Source organism: Sinocyclocheilus rhinocerous, unplaced genomic scaffold, assembly GCF_001515625.1.
Source record: "Sinocyclocheilus rhinocerous isolate Xijiao unplaced genomic scaffold, SAMN03320098_v1.1 scaffold1, whole genome shotgun sequence".
Taxonomy (NCBI): Eukaryota; Metazoa; Chordata; class Actinopteri; order Cypriniformes; family Cyprinidae; genus Sinocyclocheilus; species Sinocyclocheilus rhinocerous.
The window spans coordinates 145,863-158,453 of NW_015638974.1; the positions used below are offsets into that span (position 1 = coordinate 145,863).

Genomic DNA, 12,591 nt, shown 5'->3' on the forward strand with positions numbered 1-12,591 from the left:
CAGCTGAGAAGATCGTTGGTGCCTCTCACTTGGATGGGTTAAATGCAGAGCACAAATTCCGAGTATGCATAGCCCTCCTTGGCCACATGTCACTTCACATATTCACATATGACTATCACACATGAAACACAATGTATATTTGAAGTGTTCAGCCTCTTTCTGCTGTTGAGAGTTCAGCTGATTGAGCTGTAAATGACTGAAAACATGAGTTGAAATACACACTTTCACATCACAACCTGATGCTCAGTTATGTCGTGAATAGTGTAATTTAAAACCGATTTAGCATCAAAATAGTGCTCTTAAGAAATATTATTTATTGTTTTGTGCTTTGTGACATGTTAAACCTCAGCCCAATGATCCATCAAACATTGATTTGTGTTTTAAAGGGATAGTTCACCCACAAATGAAAATTTTATGTTTATCTGCTTACCCCCAGGGCATCCAAGATGTAGGTGACTTTGTTTCTTCAGTAGAACACAAATTATGATTTTTAAATCCAACCGTTGCAGTCTATCAGTCGTATAATGCATGGCAATGGTAACAAAATCTATGAGAGTAAATAAAACATGCACAGACAAATCCAAATTAAACCCTGCGGCTCGTGACGATACATTGATGTGTAAAGACACGAAACGATCGGTCTGTGCAAGAAACTGAACAGTATTTATATCGTTTTTTACCTCTGATACACCACTATGTCCAACTGCTTTGAGCAAGCGCACGGCATCCGGTGCGTGAGGTGTGTACACGTTCTGGCGTAGTTTACGTTAATGGGTGTGTTGATATCCAGCCGAAGAGCAATCAACCATAACTTCAGGCGAGCAGGCTCAGAAGTGGGGAATACGTGGAAAGTCACCACTCCCAAATGAGTTCGCGCGAGAGAACGTAATCTTTTAGTTTTAAGTCGGTTTGAACAATCCGGATAAGCGCAAGTAAGTACCATTTTGATTAGCCGTCGTACCTACAATGACTGTGCACTGTGTAAACAATGCGTGACGTATACGCGCGAGAGATCACTTCCGGCGCTTGCGTAAACTACGCCAGAGCGCGTACACATCTCACGCAACGGAGCGTGCGCGCTGAAGGAAGTTGGACATAGTGGTGGATTTGAGGTTAAAAATTATATTAATACTGTTCGGTTTCTGGCACAAACCGATCGTTTCGTGTCTTAGGACATCAATGTATCGTCACAAGCCGCAGGGTTTAATTTGGTTTTGTTTGTAAGCAGATAAACATCAAATTTTCATTTTTGGGTGAACTATCCCTTTAAGTTTCTACTTTCTATGGATTCACTGCTAAACTGATCTGATTTGAACTGAGGGAGTGTGTCATTGTTCTCTACAGGTTGTATAATTGTGGTCTTACAGATGAAGGTTGTGCTTCTCTGGCTTCAGCTCTGAGATCAAACCCCTCACACCTGAGACAACTGAATCTGTCTGGGAATATAATAGGAAATTCAGTGAATCTGCTCTCTGCTGTACTGAAGGATCCTCACTGTAAACTGGAGAAACTGTGGTAAGATCATCTCTCTCATAGTCACATCTTTGTCCTCAGTAAGGCGTGTCTTTTCAATTTAGTAAAATAATAAGATAGAACATAAAATAAGTCTCAGCATAAAGTACTGTGATAACTGAAGATGAAGTTAATTTCATTTATCTCCATCACATCACATGACCTGCTGCTCCTGTTTTTGACTCACTAAGCATTTACTGAAGCTTCAGTTGCTGTTCACTGAACAGTAGGATACGTCACAGTTATGTTCTGTATAGTTCTGTTTCTTTGTCATTGTGCCTCATTTTCCCTGTGTCTGTTTCCCTGTGTTCCCTTTGCTTATTAGTTGCTAAGGTTTATGATTAGTACGCACCTGTTTCAGTTCCTATTAATTATCTAGTCTGTGTATTTAAGCCCTGAGTTTCTTCTGTTCATTGTTCAGTCTCTTTTATGGTAATGTGTAGTGTGTTGCTATGTGTTTATTAAAACTCTTTGTGAACCTTCTTCTTTGTGCGCTTTATTTGGATTGTACTACACAGAAACGTGACAGAAGACCGAACCTAAAAGAATAAAAGTAATATGGAAATCGTTGACATCTATGTGGCACCATGACCCTGCCTGGGACTATGTGGAGGAGTTATTTTTATTTTTCAAGGTGGCCGATATTTGGAGGATTATGTGGAGGAGTTTACCGGCATCTGCCACCGAGCGATGTGCAATGACCTCATGCCGAAGAGATGGACAGCCAGGGTGACACCAGAGGCTACGTGGTGTCAGAAAAGTTTTTGACCTTTAAGACGGTCATTTTGGTGGCTCTATTCTCTCTTAGAGAAGAGGGGACCTGCAGGCTCTTTCAATCAGCCCTTCTTGTATGGACTTTGCCCGGGGCTGGTCTTTGAGGCTTTTTGGGAACTTTGGGATTGGGGTGATTTATGATCTCTTGGTCTTTGCCCGATGAAGATTTTGAAGATCTATGTAGACCGCACAGTCCAGTGGTGTATCTACCTGTCGTTTGAATGTTTTGAGGGTAAAACAAAGGAGCTGCTGTCACCAAACAGAGGTTGTCTCAATTGGTTGATTAAGGCTATCTCTGCGTCTTATGAGGCGTGTAACATGGCTTCGCCTCTAGGTGTGTGTGTTCATCCTGCCAGAGGAATGGCTTCTTCTCAGGCTCTCTTAAAATGCTCTTCATTGGAAGATATTTGTGTTGCGGCATGATGGTCCTCTCCAATCACCTTTATCAAGTTCTATGGTCTGGATGTGAGGATGGCTCCTGGCACCCAGGTTTATCTGCTTGAGCGGACTGTTTCCTCGATCTTCCAGCTATCCTCACGTGCAGGCGTTATGGTATATTGTTCCCATAGCGATGGCTTCACAGAGTTGAAGTGAACATATGAAAGGGAACATCTTGGTTACGGATGTAACCTCTGCAATGTCGGCCGTTCCCATACCTTCAATAGTGCTTCCTTCGTCATAGAAATCAGATGAAATAGCACGTAGCACACTGATATGAAGTATACGTGACGTAATTCTTGGGGCGGTGCTCTACTGGCTTCAGACATTCGTCACACTGAAGGTGTTCCCATAGTGACGGCTTCCCAGTGTTTCGTTCCCTATTCCGGGAACCAAGATTACCTACGTAACCGAGACGTTTCTTTATCATTGTGTCTCGTTTTCCCTGTGTCTGTTTGCCTGTGTTCTCTTTGCTTAATAGTTGCAATGGTTTCTGATTAGTACACACCTGTTTCAGTTCCTGTTAATTATCTGACACCACATTTCTATTTGATTACTTTTGTACTAGGGCAGTAAAGAGTTGCTCAGCCCTACAACTTTCAGAACTATTTTTCAGAACTACCTTCCGATTTACAAATTAAGCACCGGTTATTGTTCTCTACAGGCTGATGCATTGTGGTGTCACAGATGAAGGTTGTGCTGCTCTGGCTTCAGCTCTGAAATCAAACCCCTCACACATGAGAGAACTGGATCTGACTGGGAATAAACTAGGGCGTTCTAGTGTGAATTTGCTTTCTGCTGTACTGGAAGATCCTCCCTGTAAATTGGAGATACTAAGGTAAGATCATATATGACTCTCACACATGAAACACAATGTAAAGTATATTTGAAGTGTTCAGCCTCTTTCTGATGCTGTGAGTTCAGCTGACTGAGCTGTAAATGACTGAAAACATGAGCTGCTCCTCAGTAATATGATACTGCAGGACTGAGAGTCACACTGAAATAGATACTTGGACATCACAATCAAAATTTCAATATCTTGACTTGAGCTCAACACAGTCAGAACTGAGAAATGAAGAACATGCTGGATTAATTTTTTAATGTTCATCACGTTAATCTTTCTGCACTGACTCTTTTTAAATAATAATGCAATTATGAAATGTTTTTAATCCCACTTAAATTAGACTTTAGATGGTAAATGTCCATGCAAATGTTTGTGCTCTGTGACATTAGATCTCAGTCCAATGATTTATCAAATATGTTGATATTGTGCTTTTAAGTTTGTAATTTCTCTTTAATAATGGATTCACTGCTAAACTGATCTGGGGTGCGTTTCCCGAAAGCAACTATGGTCGCAAGTTCCGTCGTTGCTAATAGAATTCAATGGAACTAACGACCATAATTAGCTAACAATGGTTTTGGGAAACACAGCTCTGATCAGAACTGAGAGACTGAAGAGTGTGTCATTGTTCTCTACAGGTTGAGTGATTGTGGTGTCACAGATGAAGGTTGTGCTGCTCTGGCTTCAGCTCTGAGATCAAACCCCTCACACCTGAGAGTACTGAATCTGTCTGGGAATAAACTACAAGATTCAAGTATGAAGTTTCTCTCTGCTGTACTGGAGGATCCTCACTGTAAACTGAAGAAGCTGGAGTAAGATCATCTCTCTTTCACACTAGCACTTTTGGTGCGCACTCTGGTTTAATTAAAGGGGTCATATGATGCTGCTAAAAAGAACATTATTTTGTGTATTTGGTGTAATGTGTTTATGCGGTTTAAGGTTAAAAAAAACACATTATTTTCCACATACTGTACATTATTGTTTCTCCTCTATGCCCCGCCTCATATGACCCCTTTAAGGTCAGAGTTTGGTAGTTTGGATGTGAACGCTGTCTTCCGAACTTGGGTGCGCACCCGTGAACCGTACCCGAGTCCGCTTAAAAGGGGTTGTCTGGGGTATGGTTCATGTGAACTCTGGTATGGTTTGCTGCTGATATGAATGCAATCGTATCAAATCGCGAAAGTGAACTGCTATTAATGACATATTATTTGATAAAAATGTGTTTCACTCACTTTCCTGACGAGCATGACTGACACGCTGCAAGCAGAGAGCTGTATATCTCATTTCTGTTCGCCTTCAGCGTTCTTTAGAGCATTTGCAGTACATTTGTAAGACAGACACAAGTGTCGTTATGCACTGAAGCTTTGGAAACAAAATCAACAGTTCAAAAACATAAATATAAAAGTGAAGAGAGCAATGCAATGCATTTTGCCGCCTTCTCCTGCGGCCATCTTTGAAACGCCTCTCGGACATGCAAGTGCAGCTCCTATCTCTTTGAATGGGGAATTGTCAAATCCTCCAAACCTGTTCGCCAGGCTTATGATTAAATTTCATATTTGAAATCACCAATAAAATCTGTCTCATAAATGTTGTTTCTTTTGCTCAAATAGCGTTAAAAAAAGCTAATTATTCAGGCTAGACCAGCCAGTGCGCATGCGCAGTCCTAAGTGCACGTCTCCGAACGCTAACTGTTTCTATAGCAACCGGGACTTCTAACCATAGATACAGGTGCATCTCAATAAATTAGAATGTCGTGGAAAAGTTCATTTATTTCAGTAATTCAACTCAAATTGTGAAACTTGTGTATTAAATAAATTCAATGCACACAGACTGAAGTAGTTTAAGTCTTTGGTTAACGCTGACTGTTTCTATAGCAACTGGGACTTCTAACCATAGATATGTATACATATATGCATAAAATGTGGGTCCTGTGAAGCAGAAGTGTCCTCCTGTAGGTTTGTATTAGAGGTGCAAGTGATTGTTTCTCCAGTCACTATCTCACCTTCATCTTTTTGTGTCTGTTCAGTCCTGAATCACATGACAGTTTCAAACAGCACCACTAAGCATCAACATGCATAAATCTCATTCTGTCAGCAGCAGTATGTCGCAATGCTTTTCATTATATCTCCTCTCCTGCTCACTTGAACACCAATTCAAATTGTGTCATTGTTCTCTACAGATTGTGCTATTGTGGTGTCACAGATGAAGGTTGTGCTGCTCTGGCTTCAGCTCTGAGATCAAACCCCTCACACCTGAGAGTACTGGATCTGACTGGGAATAAACTAGGACAATCTGAAGTAAAGTTTCTCTCTGATTTGAAAGGTGATCCACATTATAAACTGGAGGAACTATACTATTGTGAGTATGTTTTTATTTAAAGCTTTTATATTGACCCAATTTTAGTAAAAGGCCTCGTGTAATTACAGAATTTAAGATAATTAATCTCCACTTCCGTCTCTGTACTTCAAACTGTTTAATAAGAGTTTAATTCTGTGATATGACTGATCTATATATAAATGTAATCTCTTAATTAGTGTCACTGTGTGTAAGTGATAAAGAGAGAGTTGTTGATCATTTGAGCAGTTTTTCATTCATGCCTCTGGCTATAATGTGAATATACTAATATCTCTGGCTGTGTTTTTTTTTTTCTGAAATGGATCTCCTGATGTGATGTGACCGCAGTAATGTCTCATACTCGTATGTGACTGTCTGTGTGTTATATTGTAGGACTCTCAGTACTTGGATGTCAGTCCAGTTTCCTCAGGATCAGCTGATGGTAAATGAGCCACTACAGAGATGTCAGTCACACAGTCAACAGAGACTGAACTCACTATTTAATTTAATAATACATAATTTGATAATAAATCCTTTTATACATGAAAATGAGTAAAAGCATAAAGTGACAAAATCAGAACACTTTCATTTTAATCAAGACATGGTGTATATAAGAGATTTATTGTGCATTGTCATTTTATTAATATAACTTTGAAAAAATCATGAGCCTGACTACAGAAGAAATAGATTAGAAACAAAGATTATGAAATGTATTTCTCTGTAAAATAATTGTACTATTTATATGTTTTTATAAGATGATGCATTAATATTTCCCTCTAAATCTTCAAATTCTTTTACTCATTTTCTGCTTTTCCCTACGTTGATGCATGTTTATTGTTTTTTTTTCTATTGAGTTTTATAAAGCTCCATGCTTTGCAGCATTATGGTTGTGGTGAGCAGTTTAGGAATGTAATTAATACCTTTGGTCAGAATAATATCTGTTCAGTGTCTTTTGACTCTTCTTGCTTTTAGAAATGCTTGACATCAAGAGGAATTTTCAGACACCAAAAGCGCTACAGTTTTTTTTTTCTAATGCTGGTTTATGCCTAAATTTAAGGGAAATATGAATTAATGGTTTTACATGATTGCCATTGCAGCTTGAGGTGTAACTGTTAAATCCAGTGTGACATCTAGGTAAAAAATTACAAAAAGTGTTTTTACATATTTCAATATCTGGACATCTGACCTAAATCTAAACACGTAAATCCGATTCCTTTTGGAATTCCAAGTCATCACAAGCAGAGGGAGACTCATCCACCTACAAAGATAACTTTTCTTAATGTCCAAGTATGAAGCAGGTGCTATTTTAAAATCCCTGCAATATCCTCCTGGGACCCAGGCATAGACTTTTGCCCTCTGTAGAGGACACTATATTTTTTATAATTTTAAGTCTGGATGTCCTGTACAGAGCATGGGCTTTTTAGAGACATCAAATGTTTGGAGGTTTGATCATAAACGCACCTTCTCCTTGTTCTTTAAATATGACCGATATTGACAGAGTGATCAAATTTAGCACATATGATACTATTTTGTAATTATCATTTAAATCGGACTAATTTTCAAATTGTTTGTCTTAAAAATTTTTAAAAATGTTATAGGGTTTCAAATCGGTTTTTGTTACGAAACAGGGCATAATTTTCATACATGTCTTTTGTAGAGGACACCAGGACAAACATCATGTTAATCAGGCATTTTGGGGAGACACAACAAGAAATTATAATAGATCAATATTCCTATGAAATATGAGATATTCTTATGAAAATGTTGCCAAGTTATTACTCCCACTTCTTTTTTCATTATGGTTTGCCCCAAGAACACATTAATATGCAAATTAGATGCAGTGTATAGATACATTGAGTAAAATGGGAATATCAATTTATGGACATTTTACACACATATTCCATAAAGTACATTTATTATAAATATTAAATTCATTAAATTATAAAATAGACAAATATAAATATATCAAATCATTCTGTTATATAGTTAATAACATAGTTGAGAATCATCTTTGGACAATATTTTGGTTAAAAATAGTCTGAAACCTAAAAACTGATTGGTGAATGAAAAAATAAATCATTGTTTTTGCCTATGCATTTTTTTAATAACTCCTGTCGTATAAAATATGAACATTTTACACACATATTCCATAAAGTACATTTATTATAAATATTAAATTCATTAAATTATAAAATATACAAATATAAATATATCAAATCATTCTGTTATATAGTTAATAACAGTTGGGAATCATCTTTGGACAATATTTTGGTTAAAAATAGTCTGAAACCTAAAAACTGATTGGTGAATGAAAAAATAAATCATTGTTTTTGCCTATGCATTTTTTTAATAACTCCTGTCGTATAAAATATGATTAAAATATATATATTTTTTTTCCACAAAATATTTTCTACATTTGTTTCTTATGCTCCAACCAATGTAAAGACATAAAAAAGGAGTCCCATGACGAAACCCCAGTGCGCACGCGCAGTAGAAGAAGTGTGCTGCTCCCGTTCCTCTCGCGCATTGACAGGTAGCTAATTCACATCTCTTTTTCCTTACTACAGACATTACTTTAAACCTCGACTCACTGAATACAAACCAGCGCTGCCGTAAAGGCGCATTAATAAGCAGGGTCGTGCCTGCAGATTCGGTTGAACTGTTTCTAGTTAAACAGGCTATTTTACTGATCAGCTCAGCTAGCCGGTGTGCTAATGATATATAGATATGAGTAAGCAATATGATAAAGTAACGCTTTTAGGACACGTTTAACGTTCTCTGATAAAATACGAGATGTTTTTGTGATGATGTGGTTTATTTAGTGTTTTAGATATTCATTTAGAGTCTTTCGTCTTTAAATGGAGGAAATTATACGCGTAAGATGTGTGATTGCGTGTGGCAGTGCTCAGACAGATTGCTTTTTTAGAAATTCATAATGTGTGGCTCACTTGACAAGGATATGTATGTCATGTGAAACATGACAATGCATAAAACTGTCATGGCATTGCAGGCAGAAGTAGTTGTCAAGTTACTCAGGGCTCCAATGCTCATCAGGGAATTTTAAAATTGTTTTCCAAATCTGGAACACTCATTGAAATGAATACAGTCTTAAAAGTCATGGTTTCTATTGTGAATATAGTTTTGTGCTAAAATACCATGCAGGCATATAGATTTTTAAATGAATCGGTTCTTTTGAATCGGTTCTTTTGAATGAATCAGTTTCAGTTTGGTTTGAAGAACAACTGAGATGCCAGTCCTGAGGTGTTTGTGAGCAGGTCAGGTTGATGTATGACTACTGTTTTTTTTTTTCTGTCAAAAGGGTCTGAGAATTAACATGCATGACATACCCAGATCTCTGACAGCTGTAAATTCAGATTTCTGGACTGAATGCCTCAGATTGTGTTTCTCTGCTCTGCTGTCATCGGCAGTGAATAGATGCTCTTTATCTCTCCTACAGAATCTTACAGAGGAACACCTGGACACCCCCTCTCCCCTTCCCACTATGGCCGACTCCATGGACATAGATGACTCTCTGTACAGGTACACTGTAAATACTGAAGCTGAAACACTTTGAGACAGAATCTGATTCATTAAGAATCAGATTCAGTCGAGCGTTCTTGCTCCTAACTGTGTGTTCGTGTGTGTAGTCGGCAGCGGTATGTGCTGGGGGACAGTGCTATGCAGCAGATGGCCCAGTCCTCTGTGTTTCTCAGTGGAATGGGAGCCCTTGGAGTGGAAATAGGTCAGCTGTGCCGTCCATACACCACTCCAGTCCTTTTTTCGTATTCATATTTGTATTTCATTGTTTTCCTATTTACAAGCTTTTACGATCTCTTTATAAATGGCTATACATTAGTATGAGGGTGTAGAAAATACCTAGTTTCTAGAATATCATGATCTGAAATGTCAGTGATTTATGTATATGTATGTATTCAGTTTTTCCTCCAGTAAGCTTCCTGCTTTCATATCCTATGAGTTATAAATTCAATACCATCTACATCATCTTCAGTCTATATTAAACCATTTTTGTCATTTTTGTTGAGTGCTGTACTTCACACCAAGTTCTAATCAAAAATCTCTCATGTTGTGCAGCAAAAAACATTGTTCTGGCAGGAGTGAAGGTAAGATAAATGTCTAGATATAATTTATTTCAGTTTTTTCTATATACACTTTTATGGAATTAATAATTAATTTCATTGGCATACACAAAATATCATGGTTGATTTTTTTTGTTTATTTGGCAATACACTGTTGTGTATTAAGGTTGATACGATTTTTTTACTGGCTTTGAAAGAAGTCTCTTCTGTTCATCAAGGCCGCTTTGATTGATAAAAAAACAAACAAAAAAAACAGTAATATTGTGAAATACTATTACAATGTGACATAACTGTTGTAATTTATAATTTTTTTGTATAATGTTTTGTTAATGTTAATTTTGAACTATTATATATAGGGTATTGTGAACTCATTTTTTATTGTTATAGGCGACTTGGAATATTTGCTGATCAGTTAATTTTTTTAGTTGTATTATGACTGTCTTATGAGGTTTTGCACATGTGTGTTTGTAGGCAGTCACTCTTCATGACTGTAAGCGATGTGAAGTTTGGGATCTTGGCACCAACTTCTTCATCAGAGAGGAGGATGTGCATAGCCAGAAGAAAAGGTGCACTATGGTTACTTTTGTTTCAAGCAGACTGAATTCAGTCCCTGTTTTTATTATCTTTTCTAGAACAAAAGCATCTAAACTGTGACTATATATATACTGTATATACCTTGATATAAAATTAATTTTATAAGATATATATATAGTCCACCTCTAATGAACTCATGTGTGTCTCTGTGGCCTTATAAGACTCTAATTCTTTATTTCTATGAAGATGTGCAGTAATCATAATGATTTTTTTTTTCTATTAGGGTGGAGGCTGTCCATTCTCGAGTGGCTGAGTTAAACCCATACGTTCAGGTCAGTGTGGCCACTGATGTCCTGGATGAAAACACTGACCTCAGCTTCCTAAAGAGATACCAGGTTGGTCTCCGCTGACAACAGCAAAATTTAAAGTGCAACAAACATTTTATATTATTTAACTTCATTCCAATCGGATCATTATTATTTACATTATTCTGTACGTTCATATCATACTTAATGCCTCTATTCTTGTGTTTATTTCTTCAGTGTGTAGTGTTAACAGAAACAAAGCTGAGCTTACAGAAACAAATCGACTGTTTCTGCCACTCTCAGCAGCCTCCTATTAAGGTACGGTCATTCCCAGACATACTTGCATATAGATATTACTCTCTGTTTGGATGCTTGAAAATGCGTTTTTGGTGCAGTTCATTGGCTGTGATGTGTTTGGGATCTGCTCGCGAGTGTTCTGTGATTTTGGGGAGGCGTTTGAGGTGTCGGACCCTACGGGAGAAGAACCAAAAGAGCTCTTCATCCAAAACATCAGCCAGGTAATGAGAGCGCTGAACTGTCAAACCTTCACATTCCTCTTGGCATTTGATCATTACTTTTGTCACATTTAGTCTGAATGCTGAACTTTAGCTGAAACACTCAGTTCTGTGATTTGGGTTGCTTTTTAACTTCCTGCTTGACACCCAATCGCAGGGGAATCCTGGTGTTGTGACGTGTATGGACAGCCGAGCACATGGCCTCCAGACTGGGCAGAGTGTGTGTTTTAAAGAGATCAATGGCATGAGTGAACTCAATGGTTCCACTCACCAAGTTACAGGTATAAACACAAACTCTACAGTCATCATGCACAGTGACGTACTCTACTTACATATTTAACTCTGTGTGTGTATTTAGTTCTGTCTCCCTACAGTTTCGCGGTTGGTGATACCTCATCATTCCAGCCGTACGCTCATGCAGGAATCTTCCGCTTGGTCATGATGCCCAAAATCTTCACCTTTGTATGTTAACACCCCCTTCAGTTGGTCTGTTTAATATTGGTGAAGTACAATGATTAACTGTTTTCTCTACGGTCTGTGTAGGAGACGATGGAGCAGCAGTTATCTGACCCCCGGCTCCTTACTCCAGACTTCAGTAAACCAGAGGTCAGAAATATAGAGTCCATTCATCATTATTGACATGAGAATCAGTCACTTTTTAACTTAATAAATGTGTCCTTATCCAATCAGGCCCCTCTGCAGCTCCATACAATCATGTTAGCTTTGGATGCTTTCCTGGAACAGCATGCTAGACTCCCCAACATTGGGTAAATACATTTTTCATCTTTTAGGCAGTGTTTCAAACCCTAGTGAGCTGCTTTACCAGCAGCAGATCACCATTTTTTTGAATAGGTTTTGTCCTACATTAGACGTGGTATGATTAAGCAATGATTGAGTGCAAGAGGGTTTATTTCTATTAGTGATGCACAAAAATTTCAACAGCCAAAAGAGTTTTGGACCGGAGCAGCACTTCTCAAATGATTCATTTTGACAGTGTCAGCATCTGTTTTGTACACACAGCATGAATAAGTAGGGCCCTATGAAATCTGCTTTTCCAAATCAGTGTTTTTCTGTTTAATATTATTCCAAATTCAGTTTTTTAAATACTATTTTTGGTAATCAAAAAGCATGTCTAATTAATTGAAATCATAGCCAATAGCCAAACATACAATTTATTAACAAAATATTAACAATAATTGCATTTTTAGGGCCCAATGAAATCAGATTTATTACCCCCCCCC

General features: G+C 37.8%; 2 protein-coding genes across 2 annotated transcripts in view; both read left to right on the forward strand.

Moving 5' to 3' along the window:
* LOC107750417 (ribonuclease inhibitor-like) overlaps positions 1–6,558 on the forward strand; it is an 11,665-nt gene extending 5,107 nt beyond the window's left edge. The window contains exons 3-7 of the mRNA XM_016565778.1: positions 1,345–1,515; positions 3,389–3,562; positions 4,204–4,377; positions 5,745–5,923; positions 6,293–6,558. Coding sequence (XP_016421264.1) covers positions 1,345–1,515; positions 3,389–3,562; positions 4,204–4,377; positions 5,745–5,923; positions 6,293–6,294 — 700 coding nt within the window. The 3' untranslated portion in view covers positions 6,295–6,558. The remainder of the gene's footprint in view (positions 1–1,344; positions 1,516–3,388; positions 3,563–4,203; positions 4,378–5,744; positions 5,924–6,292) is intronic.
* uba6 (ubiquitin like modifier activating enzyme 6) overlaps positions 1–12,591 on the forward strand; it is a 47,358-nt gene that overhangs the window by 10,690 nt on the left and 24,077 nt on the right. The window contains exons 2-12 of the mRNA XM_016565823.1: positions 9,357–9,439; positions 9,547–9,641; positions 9,992–10,020; positions 10,468–10,562; positions 10,814–10,925; positions 11,073–11,153; positions 11,231–11,353; positions 11,508–11,631; positions 11,709–11,812; positions 11,894–11,956; positions 12,041–12,117. Coding sequence (XP_016421309.1) covers positions 9,402–9,439; positions 9,547–9,641; positions 9,992–10,020; positions 10,468–10,562; positions 10,814–10,925; positions 11,073–11,153; positions 11,231–11,353; positions 11,508–11,631; positions 11,709–11,812; positions 11,894–11,956; positions 12,041–12,117 — 941 coding nt within the window. The 5' untranslated portion in view covers positions 9,357–9,401. The remainder of the gene's footprint in view (positions 1–9,356; positions 9,440–9,546; positions 9,642–9,991; positions 10,021–10,467; positions 10,563–10,813; positions 10,926–11,072; positions 11,154–11,230; positions 11,354–11,507; positions 11,632–11,708; positions 11,813–11,893; positions 11,957–12,040; positions 12,118–12,591) is intronic.